Source organism: Haliotis asinina, chromosome 5, assembly GCF_037392515.1.
Source record: "Haliotis asinina isolate JCU_RB_2024 chromosome 5, JCU_Hal_asi_v2, whole genome shotgun sequence".
NCBI classification, from domain to species: Eukaryota; Metazoa; Mollusca; class Gastropoda; order Lepetellida; family Haliotidae; genus Haliotis; species Haliotis asinina.
Window position 1 is genome coordinate 51,085,928 of NC_090284.1, and position 13,627 is coordinate 51,099,554.

The 13,627-nt window shown below is 42.0% G+C and overlaps 2 protein-coding genes across 2 annotated transcripts; both read right to left on the reverse strand.

Annotated features, from left to right (window-relative positions):
* Window positions 1–5,143: 5,143 nt before the first annotated feature.
* Window positions 5,144–7,472, reverse strand: LOC137284633 (dextranase-like). Its single transcript, XM_067816524.1, has 2 exons — window positions 6,483–7,472; window positions 5,144–5,986 (listed from the first exon to the last, which is right to left on the reverse strand). Exons 1-2 carry the CDS (start codon window positions 7,380–7,382, stop codon window positions 5,444–5,446), a joined length of 1,443 nt encoding a protein of 480 aa, XP_067672625.1. The 5' UTR covers window positions 7,383–7,472; the 3' UTR covers window positions 5,144–5,443.
* Window positions 7,473–10,057: 2,585 nt separating this feature from the next.
* On the reverse strand, window positions 10,058–12,619 carry LOC137283537 (dextranase-like). The gene is made up of 2 exons (XM_067815094.1): window positions 11,691–12,619; window positions 10,058–11,023 (listed from the first exon to the last, which is right to left on the reverse strand). The coding sequence occupies exons 1-2, from the start codon at window positions 12,588–12,590 to the stop codon at window positions 10,481–10,483; spliced, it is 1,443 nt and encodes a 480-aa protein (XP_067671195.1). The 5' UTR covers window positions 12,591–12,619; the 3' UTR covers window positions 10,058–10,480.
* Window positions 12,620–13,627: the final 1,008 nt, after the last annotated feature.

A 13,627-nucleotide genomic window follows, 5' to 3' on the forward strand; every position in this document is an offset into this window, starting at 1 on the left:
GGTTTCGTGCAGAAGGTTCAGTAATAAAGATTAGTTATTAGTGTGTTCCTTGTTTATTGGTTCCCAGATGGATACTGTCAACCTGTAGTTTATTGTGAAAGATCTCTGGTGTCACTGAAGTACTTCTGTGACGTCATCCTCTAGCGCAACTGCCATATTGCTAGCCTAGCCTTCATTTGTGTACAACTTTTCCTTGCAGTCGCTACTAGGAGTTAAAATACCATTGATTTTAGAGCATAACATCTTTTATCTTTTAAATATACAGAACTAGAGGACTTGATCGATTACAACATTTAGGCAATGTTAATGGTAAGTTATGTTTCCTAAAATATGCTGTGAATATAGTTTTCATTCGTAAGTTTCTTTCCCAGTTGTATTTTTACATTGTGTCATACAGCTATTATAACTACTGCTATTTGCTGTCAATAGACTGTACATTATTGTGACAAAGCAGAAAACACATATATTCATATATTGTTCACATAGATTCGCAGTTTTATTGTATCATACATCTATAATAAGTATGTTTATGTCATTACACCTGGAAGATTATTGATTGACAAAGCAGCAAAAATAGCCTCTTGTTTTATCTCGGTTTACATGCTATAATAAAATATGCACATCTTGCGAGGCATGACTTTCAATAAGTCAGACAGGTCCCTATAGAGATACGAGCGAAGGTTCAGCGTTTCATGTAACGCCCCTGGATGGTCAAAACATGAGTCACCCTCACCTATCCTGTTGCTGGCTTGAGAGTTCAACGTAAGGCCGTAAATTTCATTTGAAGCTTGAATTACTGACAACTTTCACCCAGACTGCCTTTTAAATATGTTATTAAAAGTGTCTGCATTTTAACCAAAATTAAATAACTATTTGAGTGAGTCAGTGAGTGAGTTTAGTAATACGCCTCTAAGCAATAATACAGCAATCTTACGGCGGGGGAGACCGAAATGAGTTCCAACCACTCTACCCATGTAGATAATGGATGAGGGAGTGAGGAGCGATCGTTTTAACCACTAGTCCATCCCGCTTCAATATCTAGACGAGTAGAGGCGATACAGTGTACGTATCACTCACTGCTTCTTAAGTCTTTATTCTCTTCCAATAAAAGATTTGTCTGTACCTACCCCCTCCACACACCCCATCCAGACCCAAACCCCACCACCACCCTTTGCGATACAGTATGTCCGGCATAAGCGTCTGATTTCCTTGATTTTCCTGCTATAATGTCGTGACATATTCCATAATATACATTTGTATTAACATAGTCACGATAGCGACTATTTTCGGGAGAATGATGCGTATCTATCGAGGCGTTTTATGTAATTATAATGTACGCGTGAGAGAAAGTACAATTCCGTTCTGATTACCCAGATAGTGACAGGGACACATTATGTGTGTTATCCCCAACACATTATTTTAGTGTTATCTCCAACACATTATTTTAGTGTTATCTCCGACACATTATTTTAGTGTTATCCCCAACACATTATTTTAGTGTTATCTCCAACACTGATTCATGTCAAGGATACCGCAACATCTGAACGGCCACCTCCGCGACGTTACTGATACCTGCTTGGCGAAAGCCGCAAACCTAACAACTCCGATACTTTAACATAGCCTTTAATCAGTCGTAGCGCTACGATCGGTTTGAAGAACGAGGCCCAGATCATCTCTTTATCTATAAGGTGCTGTACACCCATCTTCCGATTTCCTTTTCCATCACAATTACAGTCTGACCTTCTGTTGGAATCTACCCACTGAAGTTAAGGCAACATCCTCCATCATTTCAAGCAGCACGTCATGTCTGTGGCACTGTCGGGCACTGCTCAACGATGCTGCCTCACCCGAAGGAAGGCCCCTCCAAACACAATAGACATGGCCTTTACTGCACGTACTTGAACACACGCGACAACAACGTTGCCGCTCGTCTCATAGAGACGTGGATGGTGAATACGATGGAGTCGGAGGTTGGATTTAGGTAAAATAAACAACTGACCGTTCTTTGTACAGCATTGCATACAGTAAGGACAATGCAATTCGGAAACATCTTTTTTTCATTTATGAACTGATTGTAGGAGTATACTATTAGGACTCAGAGAACAAACATCGTAGGTACATCAACCCATGGTCCACTCGTGACCAGTGAACAACATATTTATCTTATCTTAAGACCTCAATGTTAATTTTGAACTGTTTTAAGCACGGGTGCCAAAACGTACACTTCAAGTTCAGCGAACCTGTGTGAATATAACGATTCGAATCTTGCATCTTACTGGGGTTTTTGTCCGCAGGTATTGTATTAGTAATGCCGCAGCAGTGTAATTTCTCTTCTTAGCATTCACACGGACTAAATTTGAGCGTTTGTCAAAATTTATTTATTGGAATGCGAGGCAAACCTGTTCGTAGCCATCGCTAGAACTTGCAGTCGACACAAGAAAAACACATATTTAGAGTTATCTCCCTTCCATCGACTTGAATTCGCAAAACCTTGGTAATTTCCGTACAGCATACGTGAGTCAATGTTATTGAAGTACAAACACGAAGTACCGAAGTTGCCACTGGCAACGGAGTGCATTGCAATGAACGCAGTAACAAAAACAACACCCAAGAGCATGCCAAGGCTTACGTAGTTGCAACTAGTCACGGCGATTGGTATGGTCTATATGAGGGCTTCAGGACGTCAGCTAGCAAGAACCCACAACTGCAGCCAGGAAACCATCAGCAAATTGATGAACCGCTACGAGTAAAAAGACCACACCCAAGACCATCCAAGATCGGGACCGGTCGAAGAATCGCTGGCGTCCGGAACAGATTCAAGTTTAAAATGGAATACGGTTAAACCGTATTCCCAACAAATAATTATCATCGCACTAAATCTTTAAAGCCCTAGTCATTGTTCTTTTAAACTTTTAAAAAAAGTATTTTGCATATTTATTTTGAAATGGTAAAATACAAGAATAAGCTTGTGCAAATATTATCATTATTTGAAATTAATTCCATTTTATCTTTTCCTTCCTATTTTCAGCTTTCCCTTTTCACTATGGAAGGTGGGGTTGCTGATTCACAATACCTCGATGAACATCATGTGTGCGTGTATCACTGTCAGAGTGTCCTGGGATAAGGGGAATCCATTGTTGTTGCCACGAGCGATTCCTACCATTCGAGGTCGCAGTAGCTCATGCTTTACAACAACCATTTAATCTAATCTTTACCAGGAACACAAGTGCCTTAAAGAAATTGCAACGTTCCACGTGGTCGTAGAACGAAGACACGCAATGATCGTGTCTGACCATCTGATCCAGTTAAGTCTCCACTTACAACCCATTCCGAACCTGCTTCTTCATAGGGAACCTGCTTATCTATATTCCCAGACCTTCTAACGATCCAGAGGCGTCTACTCTAACAGAAATGCATTACATTGATACGGGAGCTACATTTCTTCAATCGTTATACTACAAAATGTACTTTACAGCATCATGACGAGTCACCAAGTCTAGTCCTGTTCATTTCAAGCAATCTAAATGTAAAGTACTCGATATAGAAAGTTTAAGCAAATTACGTTCAAAGCTGAATGCATCCGCCCTCTCCTGAAACGAAATGGATAAACGTGAACATGTACATTTAGAGGGGTTTATGTTGAAAGTTTCTCACTTCACCAAAGTGAGTTGAATTTATATTGATGAGTAGGAAAACAAAATTTCATACAAGCTAAATGATCATGGAGCGATTACACATTCATGGTTATAGCACAAGGCCGATGTACGCGATTAGCCAAAATATACAGCAGATGGTCGGATATATTTACGAATTCGTCATAAAGTGTGTTCGTTATATATGCAGATTTCTGTAGTTGTGACGTGACTAAGGTCGCGTCGGCTTCAAGTAATGTTCCTACTTGGATTGCGGTAGGGTAGCCCAGTTGGTAAAGCTTTCGCTCATCCCAAGGAAGTCCTGGGTTTGATTCCCCACATGCATACAATGTGTGAAGCACATCTTTGGCTTCCTCTGCCGTGATATTGCTGGAATATTGCTAAAAGCGGCATAAAACTAAACTCACTCATGTGGTGGTAATAACGTAATGCCACTTCGGATAATAACTACCTCTCTAGTTTCTGCAATTGGATCTACTAAAACTATTTCGTCATACGTACTGCTACTGCTGCTGCTGCTGTTGCTGCTGTTGCTGCTGGTTCTGTTACTGCTACACCGTTGTTTGTAATGCTTTGTAAACGATGGCGATATTACTGTTGATGCCCCCACAAAGAACACTGTTAATATTTATGCGAATACTGCGACAACTCAACCTCGAGATGCTCCAGCCATTTCCGTTTATTGACTGTGAATCTACAGATAGATTCTTGCTTTTATGTTGGAGGTGGTTCCAAATGTGATGAGACTGCGGGCTTTCATAACTCTGGGGAGGTCGACGAGAACGGTATACATGTCTGGAGGTCGCTCCAGTTCTATACCCGATGCAACGCAAGTCGTCGAATGATTATATGTATATGTGGAATTAGCAGCAGGCAATCAAAACCGTAGCTTCCCTGGAGAATTGAAACGTACAAACATTTAGAGATACCGAAGTCAGTTATGATACAGGACTTCAACATGAAAGGTAACATGTCTCATTTGTCTCACTTAAGGTGCAAGAGTGTCTCACCTATGGCGCCCCGATGCGGGTTTGGATCATAAAGTGTGTCAGGAAACTAACGAATACCGTGAGTTTGAATCATGGGATCATCCTGATGAGGTTCCAATTTATGTCACCGTAGTCGTGGGCGTCTCGAAAGTGGTGGGAGAGTAGGGTTTCACGTCGCTTTTAGCAATAATCCAACAAAATCAGTGCGGGTGACACTAGAAATGGGCTTCACACATTGTACCCATGTGGGGAATCGAACACGGGTCTTCGGCATGACGAGCGAACGCTTAACCGCTAGACTACCCCACCACTCTGTACACGTCCTAGACTGCGTGACTGTGGGCTGTCCACTCATGATGTTTCTAAAGCGGACTCGGTATGTTTGAAAACGTATTGTTTTATTTCCCAGTGAACAGAGTGTCATGCCTTAATATACATGTTGCTACATGTAGATCTGTGACATCCGGGCTAGAAATGATTTTCAATAAAGACAAACGGATAGTCAGACTCGCTGACTCGGTTGACACATGTCATCGTATCCCATTTGCGTAGATCGATGCTCATGCTGTTGATCACTGGGTTGTCTTGTCCAGACTCGATTATTTAAGGACGCCGTAATATAGCTTGAATATTGCCTAGTGTGGCGTTGAACAGCACACAACAATCAATCAGATAATGCAACTGGTATGCTTGTGGAATCATAGAAATAGTTGATAAATTATATATACTAAATATGCATGTAGTTTATTTGATAAAGATTGCTTGACACACACATTACTCAATATGGGCGACTGGCATTTGTCATCCAATTATAGGATCCGTATGACAAGAGAAGGTTATGTCCTTGGTTGTGTGAGGATCAACCCGGAAGTCGCCTTGAATCGGATTACTAATACAGTGACCGCCGATCTTCAAGTTCACAAACTGCCAATTCGTTATACGGCCCCCAATGGAAGTTCCAGCTATTGAATTATGAATGGGGTCATTTGTTGGCTGAGTCTCTACAGACATATTGATGACCTTTATGTTTGAGATGGTCCCCTTCGCCGCAGGATCCATGACGAAATTGACAACCCTGGGACATGATCCCTCAATTCGTATGTCTTCAAAGCGCAGGTCACTGATGTCGAAATGGCGCGTGTTACCAAATGTGTCCAGTACAGCATCATTCGAACTGAAGTGAGTGCAAGGACCTTTGAACTTGCAGTAGTCCACGTGGATCACGTCCATGTCGCTGATGCTGACGTTACGCACGTATGCTGTCTCCCACCCTGTTTGGAAGACACCGCCATTCTGCATCTGCCACAACACGCATCGTCTCACGGTCATGTGACTCTTGTGTATCTGAAAGAGGCACATATATTTGCCACTAAATAATTCACCACAAATATGTCTTCTGAAATAAAATTCTTGCAAACTGATAAGACTTACAGCTTTTCTTAGCGAGCGAGTATAGTTTTACTCCGCTTTCAGCAATATTCCAGCAATATCACTATCAATATCAAGGGGTGGGGGTGGGGGATACCAAAAATGGGCTTCACACGTTGTACCCATGAGGGGAACCGTGTCTTCGGCGAACGCTTCAACCACTTGGTTGAAGCACCGCCCTCTGCTTATTCTTAGTATTTCTATTCTGATTAGCTTGTGCAAAAATCACCTTTTCCATATACATAAAAATGTATGCTAAAACATGTAAATATGAACATTAAAATAATGTATTTTCATGTGAACGATTTACCAGCTCAAAAATGTTTAAAATGTACGGAATATAGTTTTCCTAGAATTATACAGTCTGCAAATACGGGCATGGTACTATAAAGAAAGTGATCATTTGGGGTACCTTAATGTTAGCATCATCAGCTATTATGAAGCTGTCCTCTACCAATCCACGATCTCCAATTCCGATTCCGTCTGAGTTGTACATCCACGCCGCTACAAGACGAGCATTACGCACGACGTTGTCGTCCCCGTTGCCCATGTAGTAGAACTGACTCGGGTCTACTATCGTCACACCGTCGAATGTATTGTAAGATGATCGTTGAAAATTGACGGCAGCTTGACCAATCCGGGCATCATGCCGTACAAAATTTTCGTTGGAAATTATACCTCTACCGTGAAATTTCACGTGCCCATGGGGTAACTGAAATCCCCCTTTGATGTACGCCCCCGGGGCAATATATACCTCCCTTATGTCCTTATCCACCACTATTTCCCTGTGAAGGTCATGGAGCCCTGGGCCGTAGTACAGGACATTTTTATCCTGTGGTGAAGGGACCTTTCCTTCAGGTGGGTCAGCGAAGACAAACAGTTTGTCGACAATATCGGACACGCCCAGACCGTAGTCGTAATCAAACTCCACAGACATCATCCGTGTGTTGTGGGTGACGATGAACGTGGCTGCTTTGGATCCCGTTCTTTTACATTTGTAACCATAGTTTGTCGGTTTGACGACACAGTTGTGGAAGTCTGTAGGGGTCTGGACCTTGACGGTAACAGCAGCGCCGGTAAAGGCAAAGGACGTCCATGACATACTTCTTCCAGATTCTGCTCGAGGGAACTGTGCATGTCGGTGGTCTGATTTGCTGATGTACACAAACAAATTGTGGTGGTGTCCATTTTGAGAGATGGATACATGGAACTTGTCTGAAGGCTGGATTCCGTGAGGAGAAGGGTAAATTATGACGCTAGAAGAAGTACACTGAACCAAGATGCCCAGCAAGAGGACAGACAGAACTTCCATGACCACCTGCCAGAATGCACGTCAATACAGTACGGTCATACGGTGTTCCAATTTTGTTCCGTGGAAACTGTGTGTTTATCCGGCATGTTTCAGATAACCTACATAACTTAGATTCGTGTGGACATTATCTGAAAACAGCGACCTGGCGTGTTTGGGTGATCATAGTTCCACACATTTTGGTCATCAGTGTTAGTTAAGTTGTTTGGCTGGCATTCTATAAGTTAAGTAGGTAAACAACTCATTTTCACTTTCTCCTTCATCTATTGTCCGGACATCTCAATGGCAATAGAATCCATGCCGTAACGTTGCCAGTATACAGAATAAGAAAGTTGTTTTTCCATAACAAATGTCCTCATTCTTCAGTGTTAGTTCAGGTTATTAATTTATTAATTGTGCTCTTATTCCACCTATAGTTCTCACTTGACAAGATGTGTGTTGATGCTTCCTGTCATAAATCATATTTATGTCGCATTAGGGCTGAAATCAAACGACGTTCATAAGTGTCATAAGTGACTGATATATCAGAGTGACAAGACTTGGTGTCAGTGAACGTCTGTAGAGCAGGAACTGGACTTTTCACACGACACGCACAAATGACACTTGACGGGCGAGCATTCACCTAGTCTTACTTGTTCATGCTTGTTTTTCTTTCATAATGTTATGAACTATGCATGCTGTTTTGAATGTTTCTAACAAATCATGTTTGCACCCGTTACGCCATTCGAAAGTGAACATTGCTCTGCCATCACATTGTCCACGTGTTTCAGACACGCCCCTACGTGCTTCAGACACGCTCATTAGGTGGTAATCCGCTGTCAGGATCTGTCCTCTCCGAATGTGTCAAAAGAGGGATGACTTCAACTTTTTCAAAAGTACACCTTCGCTTTATGTTATACATGCTCCTGTCACCAGTTTTTCAAAGTAAGTCAAACGACGCAGACATTGTTAGGTCAAAGCTATGATGTCCTCTGGGAAGACGCTTCCTGTGTTTCATCCCCATGCACTTAAAAGAACCCACGAATCCATTGTTATATAACCAGATGGTGGCCACATTAATACGTTTTACACCTGTTTGTGGGTACAACAACGTGCAGTGAACTTGGACAAAGTACTGTGATTATATGTCATAGTCCACCTTGCTGTTTCATTAGGATGAGAAAGCCTCAAGCCTCCTTGAGGTAGCAAGAGATGTATACACCCGAGGAAGCTAAGATTGATAGAACGATGTGCCGTTGAGATTGCCATCCAATGATCGAGGGAAAAAATACCAGCGCCATGAGCAAGTACTAGTGGGTGGATATGTGCGTTATATAAACATCCTATGATAAAGTCAGACCATGTCATGGTAGGACATCTTTCCATCAGGCATATCAGTTACAGGCACGATGTCCAGTGCAATTCCCTATTTTCATTTGTACATTCTCTCTTGTTTTGTAGATCCACAGCTGAGTTGGAATTACATGTGTTTGTGGCTTGTGATCTTGTGTCGTCGTTGCTAGATACCAATTGTGGAGTAATATCAAGATACTGAATCGAGTCTTCTGTCAGCACAATATTGTTATGATTATGGAAAGGATTTATTGGAGACATCTATATTTAGGATTTAACGCTGAAACATAACTTCTTGGTTGATGTTCTGGTGTTCGGCGTTTCTGTGTACGATATGTGTTGAACTAGGTGGGCCGCAGCACAGGCAAACTGCAGTGCAATTTAGGTTGCGCGGCAGGGTGTATATGACCAGTCTTGCTATATGCGCAAAGCGAGCAAAGGTTGGCAAAGTTCTTCCCTCGCATCGGTTCGAAAAAATAATTTTCATGTCAGAAGAAAATATCGCGACCATCACTGGTGTTGTATTCTCAGAGTCCCAACCACATGTTTAATAATTACTCACGTGAAATATATTTTACTCAACTACCCAAATCTGCGTTTAATTAAACCTGTAATTGCCTGTTGTGCAAGCAAGTGCTTCCAGTAGGTTCCATATTTCAGAAAAGGGAGATCTGAAATTAACCAATAAAGGCAAGAATTCACCTTTTATGTTCATGGGTCCAAACATGATGAGAATAATGTGTAAAATTCGTAGAGTTAATGTGAGTTTTTAGGCTAGATGTAGTCATAGTTTCATAAGATTCATGATTGATATTAACATGTTCGTATTGGTGGGTTTATTTGAGTGCTTGGGTTTTTGGGTTTTTTTCTTCTCTTCTTTCTTTGATTGTTTTCTTATTTCTATGTTTGTTGATTAGGGATGTCCGCAGAAATATAACTGCAGTCTGACATCATCAGTATCGATCTACGCACCTGGAACATCTGTTTCCGTTAGCCGAAGACTAGTTCTAACTTGGCTAGCTATTCTCGAAACGTTCGTAACCTTACGAAGTTCGTAAGCCCATTCTTAACACATTGGCTACGACCAAATTTAAGAATTCTTAGGGATACGAAAGTTTCGAGAAAAGGGCCCTGGGCATTTATTCTCGAAACGTTCGTAGCCCTAAGAATTCGTAACTTTGATCGTACCCAATGTGTTACGAATAGGCCTAAGAAGTTCGTAGGGCTACGAACGTTCGAGAATAGCTACCCTGGATCTCTATGGGATGTGTTTTGATAAGTATCTCGGCTTTGTTGACAATTTGTGATATCTTATGTGGGGTCTCTTCAGATAAACTCACAAGCCAGAAACCTGCCAGATACTATAATCTCGGATTTTATACTATCTCATCAGATGTAGCATCTATCTAAACATAGATATCCCACACGTCTGAATGACATGAACGATCAGATCCGCTAACCAGAGATCCGCTCTAAGAGATTCAGAATAAAAAGCATTGTCTGTATCTCGCTTCAGCAGGATAAACATTTGAAACGGACCAGACATTCTATTGTACATCGGGACAAAATGTTCAATTCCGGTGAAGACATTAGAGAATTTTCTTCAGTTCACATTTCACAACACTGAGAACTAAGATCTGACTGATTTTTGCGAAACCATGATCATAGAGACGCAACTATTCATAGCAAAGTTTTGGCGACTCAGCCCCTCGCGTCCCCTCAGTAAGAAAGCTAGCAAAACACCATTCTGCAAAATTGTTTTCATTTTGTTATCCGACGATATTTTCTCCACATGAAAACTTAATGCCGCTGGCATGTTGAGAGTCTATGACGAAGTCTCCAGCTCGTGGGCTGCTGATGCAACGACCTCCCACTTTGAAGTTGTGAAAGTCCCAGTTAGCGATGTGACCCCCAGCGGAGGTGCCCGCTATTTCATTGTGTAGGTTGTCGTGGATGGGCTGAGACTCAATGGACCAGTTCTCAAACCGTATGCTAGAAACCGATCCTTTGGCCCCCGTGTGCATCTTAAAGTAAATAACACGGGGACATGACCCCTCGATTCTGACGTTGGAGAACACCATGTCATGGACGTCGAAGTGTTCTGTATCTCCAGCCTGATCAAACACAGCATCGTTTCCACCAATGTGGCAGTTATCTCCCTTGAAAGCGCACCAGTCCGTGTGAATTATGTCGATGTCGTTCACCCGTACTTTCTGCATGTCCCTACCTGTCCACCATCCCGTCTGGAACACGCCGCCATTTTGGGACTGCCAGATGACTACACGTTGAATGTTTAGATTATCTGAATAAAGCTGAAATGAAACATTCAGTATATGACTATTTCCCTCGAGTTAGCCATTACAAATGCTACAGAAACTATGTTGTGTGGTCACTACAGGTTTTTAGGTTTTCAAAGCACATAGTATGCGTTTAAAAATGGTATCATTGATCATGGAATATGTCAACAAAGCTATATGCTTAATGTCATGTGACTAGTGCTAAAAAGCACAGCTGCACCAGCACATCGTGTGAAAGTGCATTAAACCTGGTGGGTACCTGGTGGGATTCTGTTTCTAATTATTTGTATTTGCTATAAGTCATGAGATATTATTTGGGTTATGTTTCATTATTACTAGTAGGTGATTTTCAGCTTTTGCAAGACCCACATTGTATATGTCATATATTAAAACATGTTCGCAGCGGTGAAAAATGGTTAAAGTGGTTGATATAAATGTGACAGACACGTCTGGGATAACGCTGCCTGGTCAATAGTCTTCCTAAATAACTTTATATTAAACTACTGAGTAAGTATTTTATACCCCGCTTTCAGCAATATCCCAGCAATATCAAGGCGGGGACAACTAGAATTATGCTTCACACATTGTAACCGCGTTGGGAATGGAATCCGGGTCATAGGCAAGGCTGGCGAACCCGTTAACCACTATGCTACCCAATCGCCCCTAAATGAAAATAATGTACCTTCAGTGCATCGTCGTTTGCGTTGATAAAGGAGTCTTCAACTACGCCGTCATGGCCGATAGCAATACCGTCAGCGTTGTACGTCCACGCACCAACCATTTTGACATTTCTGACGGTATTATGATCGCTCAAGCCTCTAAAGAAGAACTGCTCTGGGTCAGTTAAAGTAATGCCCTCGAATGTGTGGTGTGATCCTTTGTCCATGAGAACAAGTGCCCACTGAAATCGATTATCTTTGTGAGTATAGGTGCTCCCAGAAATCACGCCACGACCGTGGATCTTCACTGAACCGCCGGATGTCCGAAACCCGCCATCGATGTAGGCGCCGGGAGCCAGATAAACTTCCTTGATATTATGGTTCAGCTCCTTCTGTCCATGGAAGTTGTACATCCCCGGTCCGTAATACAAGACAGAGTTGTCGTTCTTGTCAGGGACGTGCGTTTCCGGGGCGTCGGCAAAGATTAAGAATTTATCTGTAATGTCGCCGTGGTTGCTGCCGTAGTCGTAGTCAAATTCTACCGACATCATCTTTGTGTTTTGTTTGATTACCACTTCAGCCGTCTTACTACCTGTCTTCTTACAGTGGTAATTGTAACTCTTTGGTCGAACAATACAGTTGTGGAAATCGGTGGGAGTATGGATCTCGGCTGTAACGGCGGCGCCAGAGAAGGCAAACGACGTCCATGACATCGACCTATGGGGCTTGGCGGAACTGTTCTCCTTTGTTCTAGGGTCTGATTTCGTTATGTACGTGAAGCTTTTGTGTTTTTGTCCCCCTTGACTCAAATACACTTCAAACTTGTCGGAGGCATGTAGTCCATGAGGCTGGGGATAGATCTGGAGATTCCCCACCACGCCATGGACCACACACACCGTCCACACACACGCCAGCAACATCATATAGTGATGAACAGGATCTAAGTTAGGTGACTCGCGGCAGTGGTAATTATAGCAGGTCGTTATCAACTTCTCTTTTTATATTTGTGGGAAAACTAACCACCTGTTTATGAGACCAACGGGTTTATCGTCGTTTCCAAGGACATACAGACTTGTAGATTAAATATGTAACAAGACTTGACAGACATTCACACCTGAAACACATGGACCGGCATCGTATTATCTGCACTACACTTACACTACACCTCCTAACATGGCTCTACAGAATGGTGTGTTTCACTGAGGATTTAGGAACAGAATTATATATATTTATTATATTAATATAATAAAGCATGCAAGATACAGCAATATAGTTACAGATTTGTTAGGTTTAAATAAATATGGGTGGGCGTGTGTGGTTTTACACCAAATTCAGCGATATTCTAGCAATATCACACGAGGGGGACACCAGAAATGGCCTTCACATTTTGTACCCATGTGGGGAATCGAACCCTGGACAAGCGAAGCCTTTACCCAAGAGGCTATCCCAAATCTCCTATAGATATGAGAAAAGCCTGATTAACTGTGAAGTATTGCTAGAATCGTAACCAAATTCCAGCACAGGGAAAAATCGATTAGATAATTTCACAGTTTATATATGCTACAGTCAGAATGTGAAATCGGTCGTTTCGTGAAATGATTCAGAGGGTCAGCCATTTCGCGTCACTGTGCGTAACAACAATCCATATACTTCAATGATTTCATTATATTTCATTTCGTATATCTGTGTCGGACAGGGGTTTGTGAGGCGTGGCTGCTCTGGATACAGCAAGTGTCAAACAAACAGGTGTCAATGCTTCAAAGCCAAGCTGAAGTGCAACAGTCGCTGCCACAATAGTTTTAGCTGTTAGCGACAATACGTGATGATGATATTGTTATCCACTTTTGTAGATTATGTTATTAAGTAAAATTACATGAAATGACTGAAGTACATTGGTTGCCATTGCACAAAATGACGCGGAATGGCTGACTCTCTTAGTAACTTCACGAAATGACCGATA

What these genes read in the sequence shown, in the direction of transcription:
- LOC137283537 (XM_067815094.1), bottom strand. Translation starts at nt 12,590, where the DNA reads ATGATGTTGCTGGCGTGTGTGTGGACGGTGTGTGTGGTCCATGGCGTG. An exon ending in CAAACGACGATGCACTGAAG is followed by an intron (nt 11,024 to 11,690) that starts GTACATTATTTT and finishes GTTTCATTTCAG; the next exon opens with CTTTATTCAGATAATCTAAA.
- LOC137284633 (XM_067816524.1), bottom strand. Translation starts at nt 7,382, where the DNA reads ATGGAAGTTCTGTCTGTCCTCTTGCTGGGCATCTTGGTTCAGTGTACT. An exon ending in CTGATGATGCTAACATTAAG is followed by an intron (nt 5,987 to 6,482) that starts GTACCCCAAATG and finishes TGCCTCTTTCAG; the next exon opens with ATACACAAGAGTCACATGAC.